The sequence below is a fragment of the Triticum urartu genome, chromosome 5 (assembly GCF_003073215.2).
Source record: "Triticum urartu cultivar G1812 chromosome 5, Tu2.1, whole genome shotgun sequence".
Lineage (NCBI taxonomy): Eukaryota > Viridiplantae > Streptophyta > Magnoliopsida > Poales > Poaceae > Triticum > Triticum urartu.
In genome coordinates, this window is record NC_053026.1 from 320,566,302 (window position 1) to 320,580,207 (window position 13,906).

The following is a 13,906-nucleotide window of genomic DNA, read 5'->3' on the forward strand; positions in this document are numbered from 1 at the left end:
TGAGGGTGAGGACATAACGATAGCCACCGCGAGCCTCAACACTCATTGGACCGCACACATCAGTATGTATGATTTCCAATAAGTTGGTTGCTCGTCCATTGTTCCTGAGAACAGAGTCTTGGTCATTTTACCCATGAGGCATGGTTCGCACGTGTCAAATGATTCGTAATCAAGAAACTCTAAAAGTCCATCTGCATGGAGTTTCTTCATGCGTTTGACACCTATGTGACCAAGGCGGCAGTGCCACAAGTATGTGGGACTATCATTATCAACCTTACATCTTTTGGTATTCACACTATGAATATGTGTAGCATTACGCTCGAGATTCATTAAGAATAAACCATTCACCATCAGAGCATGACCATAAAACATATCTCTCATATAAATAGAACAACCATTATTCTCGGATTTAAATGAGTATCCATCTCGTATTAAACGAGATCCTGATACAATGTTCATGCTCAAAGCTGGCACTAAATAACAATTATTGAGGTTTAAAACTAATCCCGTAGGTAAATGTAGAGGTAGCATGCCGACGGCGATCACATCGACCTTGGAACCATTCCCGACGCGCATCGTCACCTCGTCCTTCGCCAGTCTTCGCTTATTCCGCAGCTCCTGCTTTGAGTTACAAATGTGAGCAACCGCACCGGTATCAAATACCCAGGAGCTACTACGAGTACTGGTAAGGTACACATCAATTACATGTATATCACATATACCTTTTGTGATGCCGGCCTTCTTGTCCGCTAAGTATTTGGGACAGTTCCGCTTCCAGTGACCACTTCCCTTGCAATAAAAGCACTCAGTCTCGGGCTTGGGTCCATTCTTTGGCTTCTTCCCGGCAGCTTGCTTACCGGGCGCGGCAACTACCTTGTCGTCCTTCTTGAAGTTCTTCTTACCCTTGCCTTTCTTAAACTTAGTGGTTTTATTCACCATCAACACTTGATGTTTCTTTTTGACTTCTACCTCTGCTGATTTCAGCATTGCAAATACTTCAGGAATGGTCTTTTCCATCCCCTGCATATTGAAGTTCATCACAAAGCTCTTGTAGCTTGGTGGAAGCGACTGAAGGATTCTGTCAATGACCGCGTCATCCGGGAGATTAACTCCCAGCTGAGTCAAGCGGTTATGTAACCCAGACATTTTGAGTATGTGCTCACTGACAGAACTATTTTCCTCCATCTTACAGCTGAAGAACTTGTCGGAGACTTCATATCTCTCGACCCGGGCATGATCTTGGAAAACCATTTTCAGCTCTTCGAACATCTCATATGCTCCGTGTCGCTCAAAACCCTTTTGGAGCCCCGGTTCTAAGTTGTAAATCATGCCGCACTGAACGAGGGAGTAATCATCAGCACGTGTCTGCCAAGCGTTCATAAAATCTTGGTTCTGTGGGACGGGTGCGTCACCTAGCGGTGCTTCTAGGACATAATCTTTCTTGGCAGCTATGAGGATGATCCTCAGGTTCCGGACCCAGTCAGTATAGTTGCTACCATCGTCTTTCAGCTTGGTTTTCTCTAGGAACGCGTTGAAGTTGAGGACAACGTTGGCCATTTGATCTACAAGACATATTGTAAAGATTTTAGACTAAGTTCATGATAATTAATTTCATCTAATCAAATTATTCAATGAACTCCCACTTAGATAGACATCCCTCCAGTCATCTAAGTATAACATGATCCGAGCTGACTAGGCCGTGTCCGATCATCACGTGAGACGGACTAGTCAACATCGGTGAACATCTTCATGTTGATCGTATCTTCTATACGACTCATGCTCGACCTTTCGGTCTTCTGTGTTCCGAGGCCATGTCTGTACATGCTAGGCTCGTCAAGTCAACCTAAGTGTATTGCGTGTGTAAATCTGTCTTACACCCATTGTATGTGAACGTTGGAATCTATCACACCCAATCATCACGTGGTGCTTCGAAACAACGAACTGTCGCAACGGCGCACAGTTAGGGGGAACACTTTCTTGAAATTATTATGAGGGATCATCTTATTTACTACCGTCGTTCTAAGTAAACAAGATGCAAAAACATGATAAACATCACATGCAATCAAATAATAGTGACATGATATGGCCAATATCATATAGCTCCTTTGATCTCCATCTTGGGGCTCCATGATCATCTTGTCACCGGCATGACACCATGATCTCCATCATCATGATCTCCATCATCGTGTCTCCATGAAGTTGCTCGCCAACTATTACTTCTACTACTATGGCTAACGCTCTAGCAATAAAGTAAAATAATTACATGACGTTTATGTTGACACACAGGTCATAAATAAATAAAGACAACTCCTATGGCTCCTGCCGGTTGTCATACTCATCGACATGCAAGTCGTGATTCCTATTACAAGAACATGATCGATCTCATACATCACATATATCATTCATCATTCATCACAACCTTTGGCCATATCACATCACAAAACACTTGCTGCAAAAACAAGTTAGACGTCCTCTAATTGTTGTTGCAAGTTTTTACGTGGCTGCTATAGGTTTCTAGCAAGAACGTTTCTTACCTACGCCAAAACCACAACGTGAATTGCCAATTTCTATTTACCCTTCATAAGGACCCTGTTCATCGAATCCGATCCGACTAAAGTGGGAGAGACAGACACCCGCCAGCCACCTTATGCGACTAGTGCATGTCAATCGGTGGAACCGGTCTCACGTAAGCGTACGTGTAAGGTTGGTCCGGTCCGCTTCATCCCACGATGCCGCCGAATCAAGATAAGACTAGTAACGGCAAGCAAATTGACAATATCGACGCCCACAACTACTTTGTGTTCTACTCGTGCATAGTAACTACGCATAGACCTAGCTCATGATGCCACTGTTGGGGATCGTAGCAGAAAACAAAAAAATTTCCTACGTTTCACCAAGGTCAATCTATGGAGTCAAGTAGCAACGAGAGGAGAGTGCATCTACATACCCTTGTAGATCGCGAGCGGAAGCGTTCAAGAGAACGGGGATGATGGAGTTGTACTCGCCGTGATCCAAATCACCGATGACCAAGTGCCGAACGGACGGCACCTCCGCGTTCAACACACGTACGGAGCGGATGACGTCTCCTCCTTCTTGATCCAGCAAGGGGGAAGGAGAGGTTGATGAAGATCCAGCAGCACGACGGCGTGGTGGTGGATGCAGCAGTGATCGCAGCAGGGCTTCGCCGAGCTTCTGCTAGAGGGAGAGGGAGGCGCCAAGGCTTGAGGTACGGCTGCCCTCCCTCCCCCTTTATATAGGCCCCCTAGGGGGGTGTGCCGGCCCTAGGAGATGGGATCTCCTAGGGGGGCGGCGGCCAAGGGGGTGGAGTACCCCCCAAGGCAAGTGGAGGCGCCCCCTCCCCTAGGGTTCCCAACCCTAGGCGCATGGGGGGCCCAAGGGGGGGCACACCAGCCCACTATGGGCTGGTTCCCCTCCCCACTTCAGCCCATGGGGCACTCCGGGATGGGTGGCCCCACCCGGTGGACCCCCGGGACCCATCCGGTGGTCCCGGTACAATACCGGTGACCCCGAAACTTTCCCGATGGCCGAAACTACACTTCCTATATATAATTCTTCACCTCTGGACAATTCCGGAACTCCTCGTGACGTCCAGGATCTCATCCGGGACTCCGAACAACTTTCGGATTACTGCATACTCATATCTATACAACCCTAGCGTCACCGATCCTTAAGTGTGTAGACCCTACGGGTTCGGGAGACAAGCAGACATGACCGAGACGACTCTCTGGTCAATAACCAACAACGGGATCTGGATACCCATGTTGGCTCCCACATACTCCTCGATGATCTCATCGGATGAACCATGATGTTGAGGACCTAATCAATCCCGTACCCAATTCCCTTTGTCAATCGGTACGTTACTTGCCCGAGACTCGATCATCGGTATCCCAATACCTTGTTCAGTCTCGTTACCGGCAAGTCACTTTACTCGTACCATAATGCATGATCCCGTGATCAACCACTTGATCACATTGAGCTCATTATGATGATGCATTACCGAGTGGGCCCAGAGATACCTCTCCGTCATACGGAGTGACAAATCCCAGTCTCGATTCGTGCCAACCCAACAGACACTTTCGGAGATACCTGTAATGTACCTTTATAGTCACCCAGTTACGTTGTGACATTTGGCACACCCAAGGCACTCCTACGGTATCCGGGAGTTGCATAATCTCATGGTCTAAGGAAATGATACTTGACATCCAGAAAAGCTACAGCAAACGAACTACACGATCTTTGTGCTATGCTTAGGTTTGGGTCTTGTCCATCACATCATTCTCCTAATGATGTGATCCCGTTATCAATGACATCCCCATGTCCATAGCCAGGAAACCATGACTATCTGTTGATCAACGAGCTAGTCAACTAGAGGCTCACTAGGGACACATTATGGTCTATGTATTCACACATGTATTACGATTTTCGGATAATACAATTATAGCATGAATAATAGACAATTATCATGAACAAGGAAATATAATAATCATTTTATTATTGCCTCTAGGGTATATTTCCAACAGAATGGGCACTCCCCCGGCGCTGTGCCTCCACCCCGTCGGCCCGACGCGCATGTCCGGCGGCGCCAGGATGTTCGCCTGGAACAGGAGCCAGGACTCCTGTTCGCGGAGCGAACGGCGGCCGAAGCCGTTGGCCGCCGCCTCGTCTCCGGGGTAGCGTTCCGCCATGGCGACGGGCTCGGGAGAGGTAGAGAGATAGAGGGAGGGGCTGGGCGGCGGCGCTCGGGAGAGGTAGGGAGAGGGAGGAGTTGGGCGGCGGCGAGGGGCGGGGCTGGTGTGGGCACAGGCGAGTGCAGGCCACCGGCTATATAGCCGCGCCGCACCCGTGTGTACACGTGCGAGGGAGGGGAGGCGTCGGCGCGCCGTCCCGTGACGCGCCGCCCGTGGGGAATCAATGGCAAGGCTGACCGGCGGCAGCCTTGGCATTGATTCCCCGCAGGAACCGAGGCCGTTGGGGGAAGACGAGGCGCCGTGTCGCTGACGCGGCGAGCCCGCGACTGTTTCACGCTAAAACAGTTCGCCCCGGCGCCCCCGGGCGTCCCCCAGCGTGCCGAGTTCGGCCTGGGTCCGCCGGCGCTGTTTTCGGCCCAGGCCGGCGAAAATCGGGCTCCTGGGGGCACGACTGGGCCGTTTTTTTGGCGCCGGCGCGAAAAAATCGCCTGAGGAGGCCTTCCTGGGGGCGCGGCTAGAGATGCCCTTACATGAGCAGCTACAACCTTTTTTTAAGGATGAGACGATGAGCAGCTACAAACTTGATATTGTTCCGTAGTCTCATTCTTCCAAAGAAAATTGGAAAACAAACTCATACATTTCAACACAGTCCCTTCTTCACATAAACTTCCAGTTTAAATGAAAATACTATTATTTTTCGATGAATGACATTTTATTACTTTAAAGGTTTAAGCATTACGCCCGGCCTCTGTATAAATGAAATACTAATAGCAACAAAAATAACTTAACAAGAAAACTCCGACAATATGGACCAAGATTGACTTGGTAGTGGATCAAATCACATGCGTCCAAGCATGAAATCAATATTTCTCTTACAGAACTAAATTTCGACAACCACGTAAGCTCTAAACATTGTTCTTGATTAAAAGGACAAAGGATAAAGGAATGGAAAGTCTCACCATCAGTACTCAATAATGTTTGCACGCAATATTTTTGTCCGAACAACCACAATCAATATACATCCACACTTGCCTCAAGAGGCAAAGTAGAACCCCCCCTGCAAATTGGGTCCGAGAAGAAGAAATAAATGCAAGAACATAAATAGGGAAAAGGAAAAGGAAAATGAAGTGTATTGATGCCTCGAGAACATACGACCTTGGCTCCTTCGCACCTAAGGAATGAAGAAACAATTTGCAATCCCAAGACTGATGGTGGTTTCTACACTGTTGAATCTTTAGATGCATTGGTAAATGGATGTATAATGAAACTGCAACGATACAAAGGTACATAGATTCTTATAAAAGAATTAACTACTCAACTCAAGGCATGTCAGAAGATGAAAATTATTTGCATCAGACCCATCAGAATTAGCTTTTGCCATGTAGTGTATGAGCTAAAACTGAGCATTTACTTATCGATAAAAAGCATCGAGCATCATCAGCTATAAAACAAACTATATTTTCCTAATAGATGGTACAGGCATGAAATACCCAAGAAGCAGTCATGAGAAATCTGAACCTTTCTCGGGTTTTCTTTGTGTAAATAGGAGGCATTTTTGTCTATGTAACCCTCAGAGCACAGAACCAAGCATGAGAAATCTGAACCTTCCTCGAGTTTCCTTTGTGTAAATAGGAAAATTGAAATCCTTTGCCACACATCTGAACCTTCCAAGAAGCTGCTATCAGGGTTACACAAAGCCAACAAAAACTACTCTGAAAATTTCATTTATAGCTAGAGAGCTTGATCCTGACAAGCAAAATAGACAGTCATGTTTTTATTTGACAAAAGATTTTGGCATATTTACCTCGGTTTAATTAAACCTCCAACGGGGATGATGCAGCCATCGTTGCAAAAGCTTCACCAGCATCAGAAGTTGGAGCACCCCGCTGAAAGGGATAAGGTACTCTTATCCTGTCATTGTAGTAGAAGAAACAGAGACGTTCATGTTACTAAACAGCAAGGTTGGTGCAAATGGAATAAGCATATCTTTAGAAAAACAGCAGCAGCGGTCGAGGATACCTAGCGCGGCAGTCGCCTGCATATGGTGTCTGGCCATCCAGGTGGCCATGGTGCGTAGGATACAGCGCGGCCGTTGAAGTCAATGTTGTCGATGTCCATCCCTTCCCCAGAGAAGCTCCTAACCCCTGCACACTGCTAACAATAGCTCTCTATCGTGGGTTAGTTCTCTCGCATGATCAACAGCACACCCATCGGTAGCTCGCATTAGATTTAGAGTATCAAATTAGTAAAGTTTCAAACAATATGAGCACTGTCCTAACCAGCCCCAAGATACTTATGTGGTTTTAGAATTCTTTCCCTGACATAAAATATTTTGAATTTCCTTTGCCCATATTAATATATACTCCCTCCGTCTCAAAATTCTTGTCTTAGATTTGTCTAAATACGGATGTATCAAGTCACGAGTATGTATCAGTGCCAAGCAGAGAATGCAAGTTTAGTCAGATAACCCACAACAGGGATATAGTTTTCAGCAAATAAACATCATACTGGCCAAATTATATTAAGAAGTGAAATGTACAAGATTCACCTTATGCTTGGAAAGAGCCTTTCCAGCCATCTTTATCGGTCACCAAACACCATCATAAGTCTTGATGCTTGTTCTAAAAAAGCATAAATGGTTTATCAGTGATGCTTGATGCTTGTTCTAAAAAAGCATAAATGATTTATCAGTGCAATTGATTGAACATGTAAAAAATCATAATATACCTATTATTACCACGGGGAGGTAGCACTGTAGTGTTTTTAAGATATGCACAAATTTAGGAGCTTAGAGCTGATTCAGTTCAACCAAGTTGCCATTTTCCGGTGCTCATCTGGAGAACCTGAAAAAAAGGAAAACTGCACAATAGAGGCTATAGAACATTCACAGGAAGTGCTCAACAATGCAATACCAAAATTTAATATAATGAGCGCGCTTATCTTTGAACCTAAAAAGGATAAGAATAGACACCCAGGACATACATATATATATACATAAAAAACAGCCACCTCATACCAACAAATCAGAAGAGAAATTTCTTCAAACAGGTTGTGGGCAAGGTGAGTAAATATACTCCATATATCTACTGAAGTCCAAATGGACAGCTTGGCTGGTGAGCTTACAGATCAGGTACGAGCTTCTCGTAAAAAGTAGCAATCTAGGATTCTAAGTCTTTTTTCTAGTTGCCAACGCAAACAAGTTAAAAAAATTTAACAAGAAAAAATGCAAAGAGGAAAAAAAGGCACAACCATCCACGCAGATGAACCGCCTCAAAGTCTTCTAGACTCATACGATCTATGGTCATGCCATCACCATTAGAACATGTACGCATCCAAGGAAACGCCAGCCAGCGAGCCAGCTACCCCCGTCGATCCAGATGCATCAGCGCCGCGATCGGACCAAGGAGCCGCCGCGCCGTCGATGCCATGGTAGGGACGCCCGCGCCTGACGCCACCGAGATGAGCGGCGGGTGGCCTGCCTCCAAGAGGGGGGGGGGGGGGGGGGGGGGGGGCGGGGGGGGGGGGGGGGGGGGGGGGTGAGGGCGTCAAGCTTGGAGGGAAGATAGGGGCAAGGCGGCAGAAGCTGGGGCTGGTCGAGGAGGGCGGCGGCTTTGATGTGCGGCGCGACGGCGAAGGGATGGAACGGCGGCGGCGAATGCATCGGCGGCGGCAGAGGGATGGATTTGGGGCGAAGGGATGGATCGGCACGGGCATTGCAGCGGGGAAGAGGGCGGCTCTGGGTGGAGCGGCGGCGGCGGCGAAGGGATGAAGGGCGGCGGCGAAGGGAGACCTCGCTCGAGGGCAGGAGTCGTCGATCGCACGTGCGGGCGATAGGTTTAGGTTTTTTTGTCGCTGGTTAGTTTTCGTAGGTCTTTTTTCGTTGGTTAACTATCGTAGGTCTTTTTTCGGTCGTAGGTGCATGGGTGCGGGTTGGGTCTCAGCACGAGGTTTTTTCGGTTCGTGGTGGCTAAGTCAGAGGTGGGAGAAGGTACCAAAAAAACATGAGAGATGGGACGAAAAAAAACTTAGAAGCGAGACTACCAATTGCTCCATTAAGAATAGAGATTCTGCCTAGCTTTTGCTTCATTCATCACTGTGGGACACCACATATATTAAGCACTGGGAGATGGGCAAAAGAAATGGGAAGCAATCTGCTTCATCAAAAGTGTCGCGTTTCTGGGGTTTTATAGCATGAAATCTCGAAATATACGTACTATTTTGAGAGGGTAAAGTTGTATGCACCACACCATGTGGTATCGTACCGACGCTTCACCTGTGCGTATACGGTAGGCAGATATCGCCCTACTTGATGGTCCCGATTTTCAGTGATACCAGCAGTTCAGCACACACACACACACGGTTGTTGGCTTGTTATTGCTCGCCTGGGCGTGCACAGTTCAATCAGCCTCGTCAGAGCTTTGGTTCTAGGTACAGAACAGTAGTTGTATTTTACGAACGCACAATTCATGTCAGGCTGGTACTCGGACACGATACCGAGATAGGAACATTGATACACTGACAGGCAACGCAAATGCAGTCCCCAGATGCCAAATTGTAAGGCTCTAATCATGTTTGATTGCATGAGGCATTAGACATGGGAAATACTCCCTCTCATCCATAATAATAGATGGCGCAGTTTTAAACTAAGGTCGAAGGGAGTAGATTTTTAGTCCCACTCTTACTTCGTACACCGTGGAAATTAATCCGGGATGGAAACCTGCTCATGGAAGAAATTGGCAGTAGTAGTTCCAAATTGAGAGGCCATGGCAGACATCGGCGAGGCGGAGTCGCACTCTCCGACATTGAGACGGATGGCCTGCAACCCCGAGCACCAAAGGCCGCGTCGTGGTGGTGTGTCCGCCTTCGGCCACGACGGATCCATCGAGTCATGTGAGCCGGTGTGCGTCTCATGTTCTACTCTACCTCGTCGGCGATGGCATCAACACTGTGAGGAGTGCAACCAACCGCCGGACATGGGCACGACAGAGCCGGACATGCTCTACTTGATATTAGATTTCACGTGCATGTAATTGTATGGATGTAAGGATTCGTAATCGTAATTGAGGTATCCGTTTGTGGAAACAAATGTGACCGGTCATTGTCCGTTGAAGGAGTATTTAACAAAAAACTACCACAATTCGTGAAACCGTGTCTAGAAACTACCACTTTACAAATTTGTGCCCAAAACTAACATTTTTTCACTAATCCTTGACAAAAAACTACCAAGTCTGAAAAGAGCCCGATTCGGCTTTTTTAAACGCGTTTCTGACTAGTTGGACCCACACGTCAGTGTCTATCTTCTTGCTCCTCCTATATCTCTTTTAGGCATTTCAACAAACACCTCGTCTTCGTGCCTCGCGGCAAGGAGCTCGCCGGCGAGGTAGTTGTTGGCGAGGCCCAGCACGGCGGTGCACCCCTCGGCGCACGCGTTTCCCTTCGGGCTCGAGTCGCCGGAGCGAAGGATGGGGGAGCTGTACTTGACGGATTCGCCGCGCCGCGTGAGGGCGGACGCGTCCCGCGGCTCCAGCCTCCGCGCCATCGGAGCGACGTGTACGACCATGACTGGCCCCACCCCACGCTCCCGCGCCTCCGCGTCCACCACGACGAGACGACCCGCGGCAGCGCCTCGTCTTCGAGACAAGAGCAGCCATGACCGATCCCGCCGCCGCACCCGTAGTTTGTGCCGCAGCAGAGGTACGCGGCGCAGACCTGGCCGCACCCGCCACACTACAAGCTGCAGTTTTTGCCGCAGCCACCACAATGCTATGCCGGGGGCGAGGCCTCGAGCTCTCGCTCGGAAGAGCCAAAGCCACGGATTCACGAAGACCCGAGGCTGGAGGAGTTCAAATCGGAGTTGCTTTGTTCCCCGACGAAGCTGGAGCAGCTGGTGATGTCCCGCTCGGGGCCCTCGGCGCCAGCCGGCAAGGCAAGGAACATAAGGGAGCAGCCGGCGCGGGCGGCAAGGAGTAGCAGGAGCAGCAAGCGCGGTCGGGCGCGACCATGGCTGAGCTCGAGCCCGGGCGCGGCGGCGGCCATGACTAGCTCCTCCCCGGGACGGCAATGTGCCACGTCAACGCTTATGTGTGGGCCCAACCAGTCAGAAACGCGTTTAAAAGAGGCAAATCAGGTTCTTTTCAGACATGGTAGTTTTTAGTCAAGGATTAATGAGAAAATGATAGTTTTCGGCACAAATTTGTAAAGTGATAGTTTGTAGGAACGTTTCCATGAAATGTGGTAGTGTTTTGTTAAATACTCTCCGTTGAAGTCGGATTTGGTGTATCCAAACACACTGCAATGCTAGGTTGCTTCTTATTCTCAAAGAGGTTAGGGAAAGACCTATGTATTTACAAGGAGAACTAACTCTCACGACGATCTTGGTCACAAGAATATAGAATATCTGTCCGATTCATCTAACCCATCCGCTTCATCCTCAGTCAGCCTAGCCTCTTGTTCTGATGATGGTAATGGTGCCCTTCCCTCCGGTCCTGATCTTGGTGAGGCTGACGACCGCCTTCCCGGACAGGCCCGGCCGGTTAGTCGACGACACGACGGGGCCGCACGCGAACTGGCCGACGGGGTGCCGCACCGGCCTCGCCGGCCGCTTGAGGATCCTCCGGTTAACATCGTTCAGCGTGTCGCCGTCCAGCACCAGCGGCTTCACCACGGCAAACGGGTACAGCACCCCCTCCTTCCTCCTCCCTGCGCCAGAAAGAAAGAACGAAAAAAAAAACCCGTCGTCAGCCTGCCACCCACGTCAAACAAAAAGATGGCGGCCCATCCTAGAAGCCGGCCACCCCCTGGCGCCGCAGGGCCAGTTCAGCGGCTCAGCTGCACACATGCGCGGGTACTAATTGCTCGCCGGTCGGCCACACCCACACCCACCTGCCAGCGAGGAGCAGGACGAGGAGGACGCCGGGCCGCAGTTATTGCCGCTGCCGCTGCCGCGCCCTGCAGTAGCCTTTTGCAGCGGTGGCCGGGGAGCAGCAGCAGCCGTGGCGGAGGAGGGTGGCGGGGGCCCTGCCGCCGCTCCACAAGCTTCTCCCTGCCCCGCTGCCGCTGCCGCTGCCGCGCTCCGGCCCCCCTCCCCCTGCCGCTGCCCCCTGCCCGATGCAGCGCCCTCCTCTGCAAAGACAACGCCGCTCCATTTAGCAGTTATTGAACACAGTGTCATCACAGTAGAGCGCGCGCTGCCATCGTCTCAAACTGTATTGATTGATCATCGGAACATGGCGCTTCCAGTGAATCATGAATGCTCTCATTGGATTTTTGCTGTGCGGTGGTACTACGTAGTGCTAGCTTAAGCTCTGTGCGTGTGTGTGTGCGACGAAATGAGCTGAAAGAAAAAAGAGGGCGTGCGATCATCACCTGAGACAAAGCCGCTGGTCTCCGGGGCCGGGGCCATGGTGCTGAGGTCATGGAGGAGCGCTCCCTCGCCGCTGCTGGGATCCCAGAAGCTCTGCGTTTTTGCGCCGTGCCGAGCAAGAGACAAGCACAAGACGACGGGTTAGAGAAAGGGTGGAGCAGGACAGCATGCCGCTCTCTGCGAGGAGACACGGACACGACTGAACCAGTAGTACTTTCTTTTTCGTGTCCATTAGCGTGACAGTGACGGTGAGGTTACAACCTTTAATTACTGTGCTTGTTGTCTAAAGTAGTTACCCAGGATTAGTAATTAGAGAATATGTGTACTCTAGACGACGTGACAGCAGACACCTAATAATAATAAAGCAAGCAGAATAGCTACTCAGGGTTCGGGTTAAAATTTCAATGTTCGTCGCACGGCCAATGTTGCTGATGAGGTGATGATGCAGCAAAATTTTCAGTAGTGATTAGCGAATACTCGAGCATCTAGCTCCAGCGCCGAGCCATGGCGAGTGGACAATCCTACTACTGCGTCGCTAGAGATCATCATCGGCCATGGGGAGTGGGGCGAGAGCTCACCTGAAGAAGGCACTGCAGGTCCTCGCTCGCCATGGCCGGGCACCGCGGCGGACCCTCCCCCGCAGCCGTCCTCTGCCGCTTGCTCCGGTCGCCCCACTGCGCGATGGCGTCCTCCAGGTAGCCGCCCCCGCCGCCGCCGGTCGACGCCTCCGACGACGACACCGGCGACTCCTCCCCCCCGCCACCTACTGCGCCGCAAACATCCAAGGCTCAGTAAATACCGCCACACCCCACAGCCAATGCCTCTAGAGTTGGTCTAGACTAGACCAGCCACAGTGCCACACGCGCAAGGTCAGCACCATCACGGGCACGCACGCACGCACGTACCGACGTGCGTATGCGTGTGGCGGTAGACTAGACCAGTCTAGCGCGCGTGGCATGGCACGCAGTGAAGGAGTAGGTTTCTTACACGAGGGCAAGCCCGGGAGCGCGCCATGAATGCCGTCGCCGAGCTGGCACCGCACCAGCTCCTCCCAGTCCCACTCCCACTCCCAGCCCCGGTCCGGGAGAGCGGGCGGGGCTACTACGCGGCGGCCGTCGTGGTGGTGGTGGCGGCTCTGGAGCGCCATGGGCGGCGTCCGGGTGAGGTGGCCGGGAGTGGAGTCGTGGAGTGGAGTGAGTGATGTGGCCTCGCCCTCGCCACTCCTCCCTCCCACGCGGCCGGCGCCGGGGCTTAAATAGGCCGGGCTTTCTCCCTGGGCCGCTGCTTTCGTGGCATGCGCCAAACCAAAAGCCGCGTCCATTTCAACTTGGGCGACGGCGCCTCCATGCAAAGCGGTTTGGATCGTGTTTTTGCTCGGAAGAAGCGGGCAAGCGGTCAATGGGAAAAGAAGGAATAATGATAATAAACGGGCGAGCAAAAGAGAAAAGGGGAAAAGGGTTGATGCATGTTGGCCCGTTCCTCGTGATTCGTTGCGTTTGATTGGCCTTTTCCATCGTCATCGGTGGACGGATGTTTACGGACCCATCGGGTGCGTGCAAAAGTTTTCGAGCTGATCGAAAGCGGAAAGCGAGTTCGATTAAAAATCATGCAAATACGAAACGATTTCCTCTCGCAAAGAAGCTACTAGACTGTTTTTCTTTACACTCAACCCTACGAACGCATGCACATGCATTTCATAGACAATGAGAGGCCGTCTCCCACCGAATGAACATCGCCAAAAATTGTAAAGTGAATCTGAAATATTTTGAAATGCAAGATCTACAGTGTATATATAGGTTGTGTGATGGGTCATTTTAGAGGGATTTTGCGGCAG

At 50.4% G+C, this 13,906-nt stretch overlaps 1 protein-coding gene and 1 long non-coding RNA gene across 3 annotated transcripts; both read right to left on the bottom strand.

Moving 5' to 3' along the window:
• Window positions 1-5,674: 5,674 nt before the first annotated feature.
• Window positions 5,675-8,738, bottom strand: LOC125508812. Of its 2 annotated transcripts, XR_007283772.1 has the most exons (4): window positions 7,437-8,738; window positions 7,258-7,330; window positions 6,729-6,860; window positions 5,675-6,620 (listed from the first exon to the last, which is right to left on the bottom strand). It is a non-coding gene; the product is annotated as an uncharacterized LOC125508812 (long non-coding RNA). The 2 variants fall into 2 exon arrangements; XR_007283771.1 differs by having other exon boundaries at window positions 6,729-7,330; window positions 7,437-8,732.
• Window positions 8,739-9,858: 1,120 nt separating this feature from the next.
• On the bottom strand, window positions 9,859-13,417 carry LOC125555953. The gene is made up of 5 exons (XM_048718756.1): window positions 13,060-13,417; window positions 12,651-12,838; window positions 12,075-12,165; window positions 11,592-11,831; window positions 9,859-11,408 (listed from the first exon to the last, which is right to left on the bottom strand). Exons 1-5 carry the CDS (start codon window positions 13,391-13,393, stop codon window positions 11,149-11,151), a joined length of 1,113 nt encoding a protein of 370 aa, XP_048574713.1. The 5' UTR covers window positions 13,394-13,417; the 3' UTR covers window positions 9,859-11,148.
• Between the last annotated feature and the right edge of the window lie 489 nt (window positions 13,418-13,906).

Bases quoted from the DNA above. Each gene is read 5' to 3' on its own strand.
- LOC125555953 (XM_048718756.1), bottom strand. From the start codon at position 13,393: ATGGACGCGGCTTTTGGTTTGGCGCATGCCACGAAAGCAGCGGCCCAG. The intron at 12,166-12,650 runs GTGAGCTCTCGC...GCAAAAACGCAG, and splicing joins ACCTGCAGTGCCTTCTTCAG to AGCTTCTGGGATCCCAGCAG. The intron at 11,409-11,591 runs GTGGGTGTGGGT...TTTCTGGCGCAG, and splicing joins GTCCTGCTCCTCGCTGGCAG to GGAGGAGGAAGGAGGGGGTG.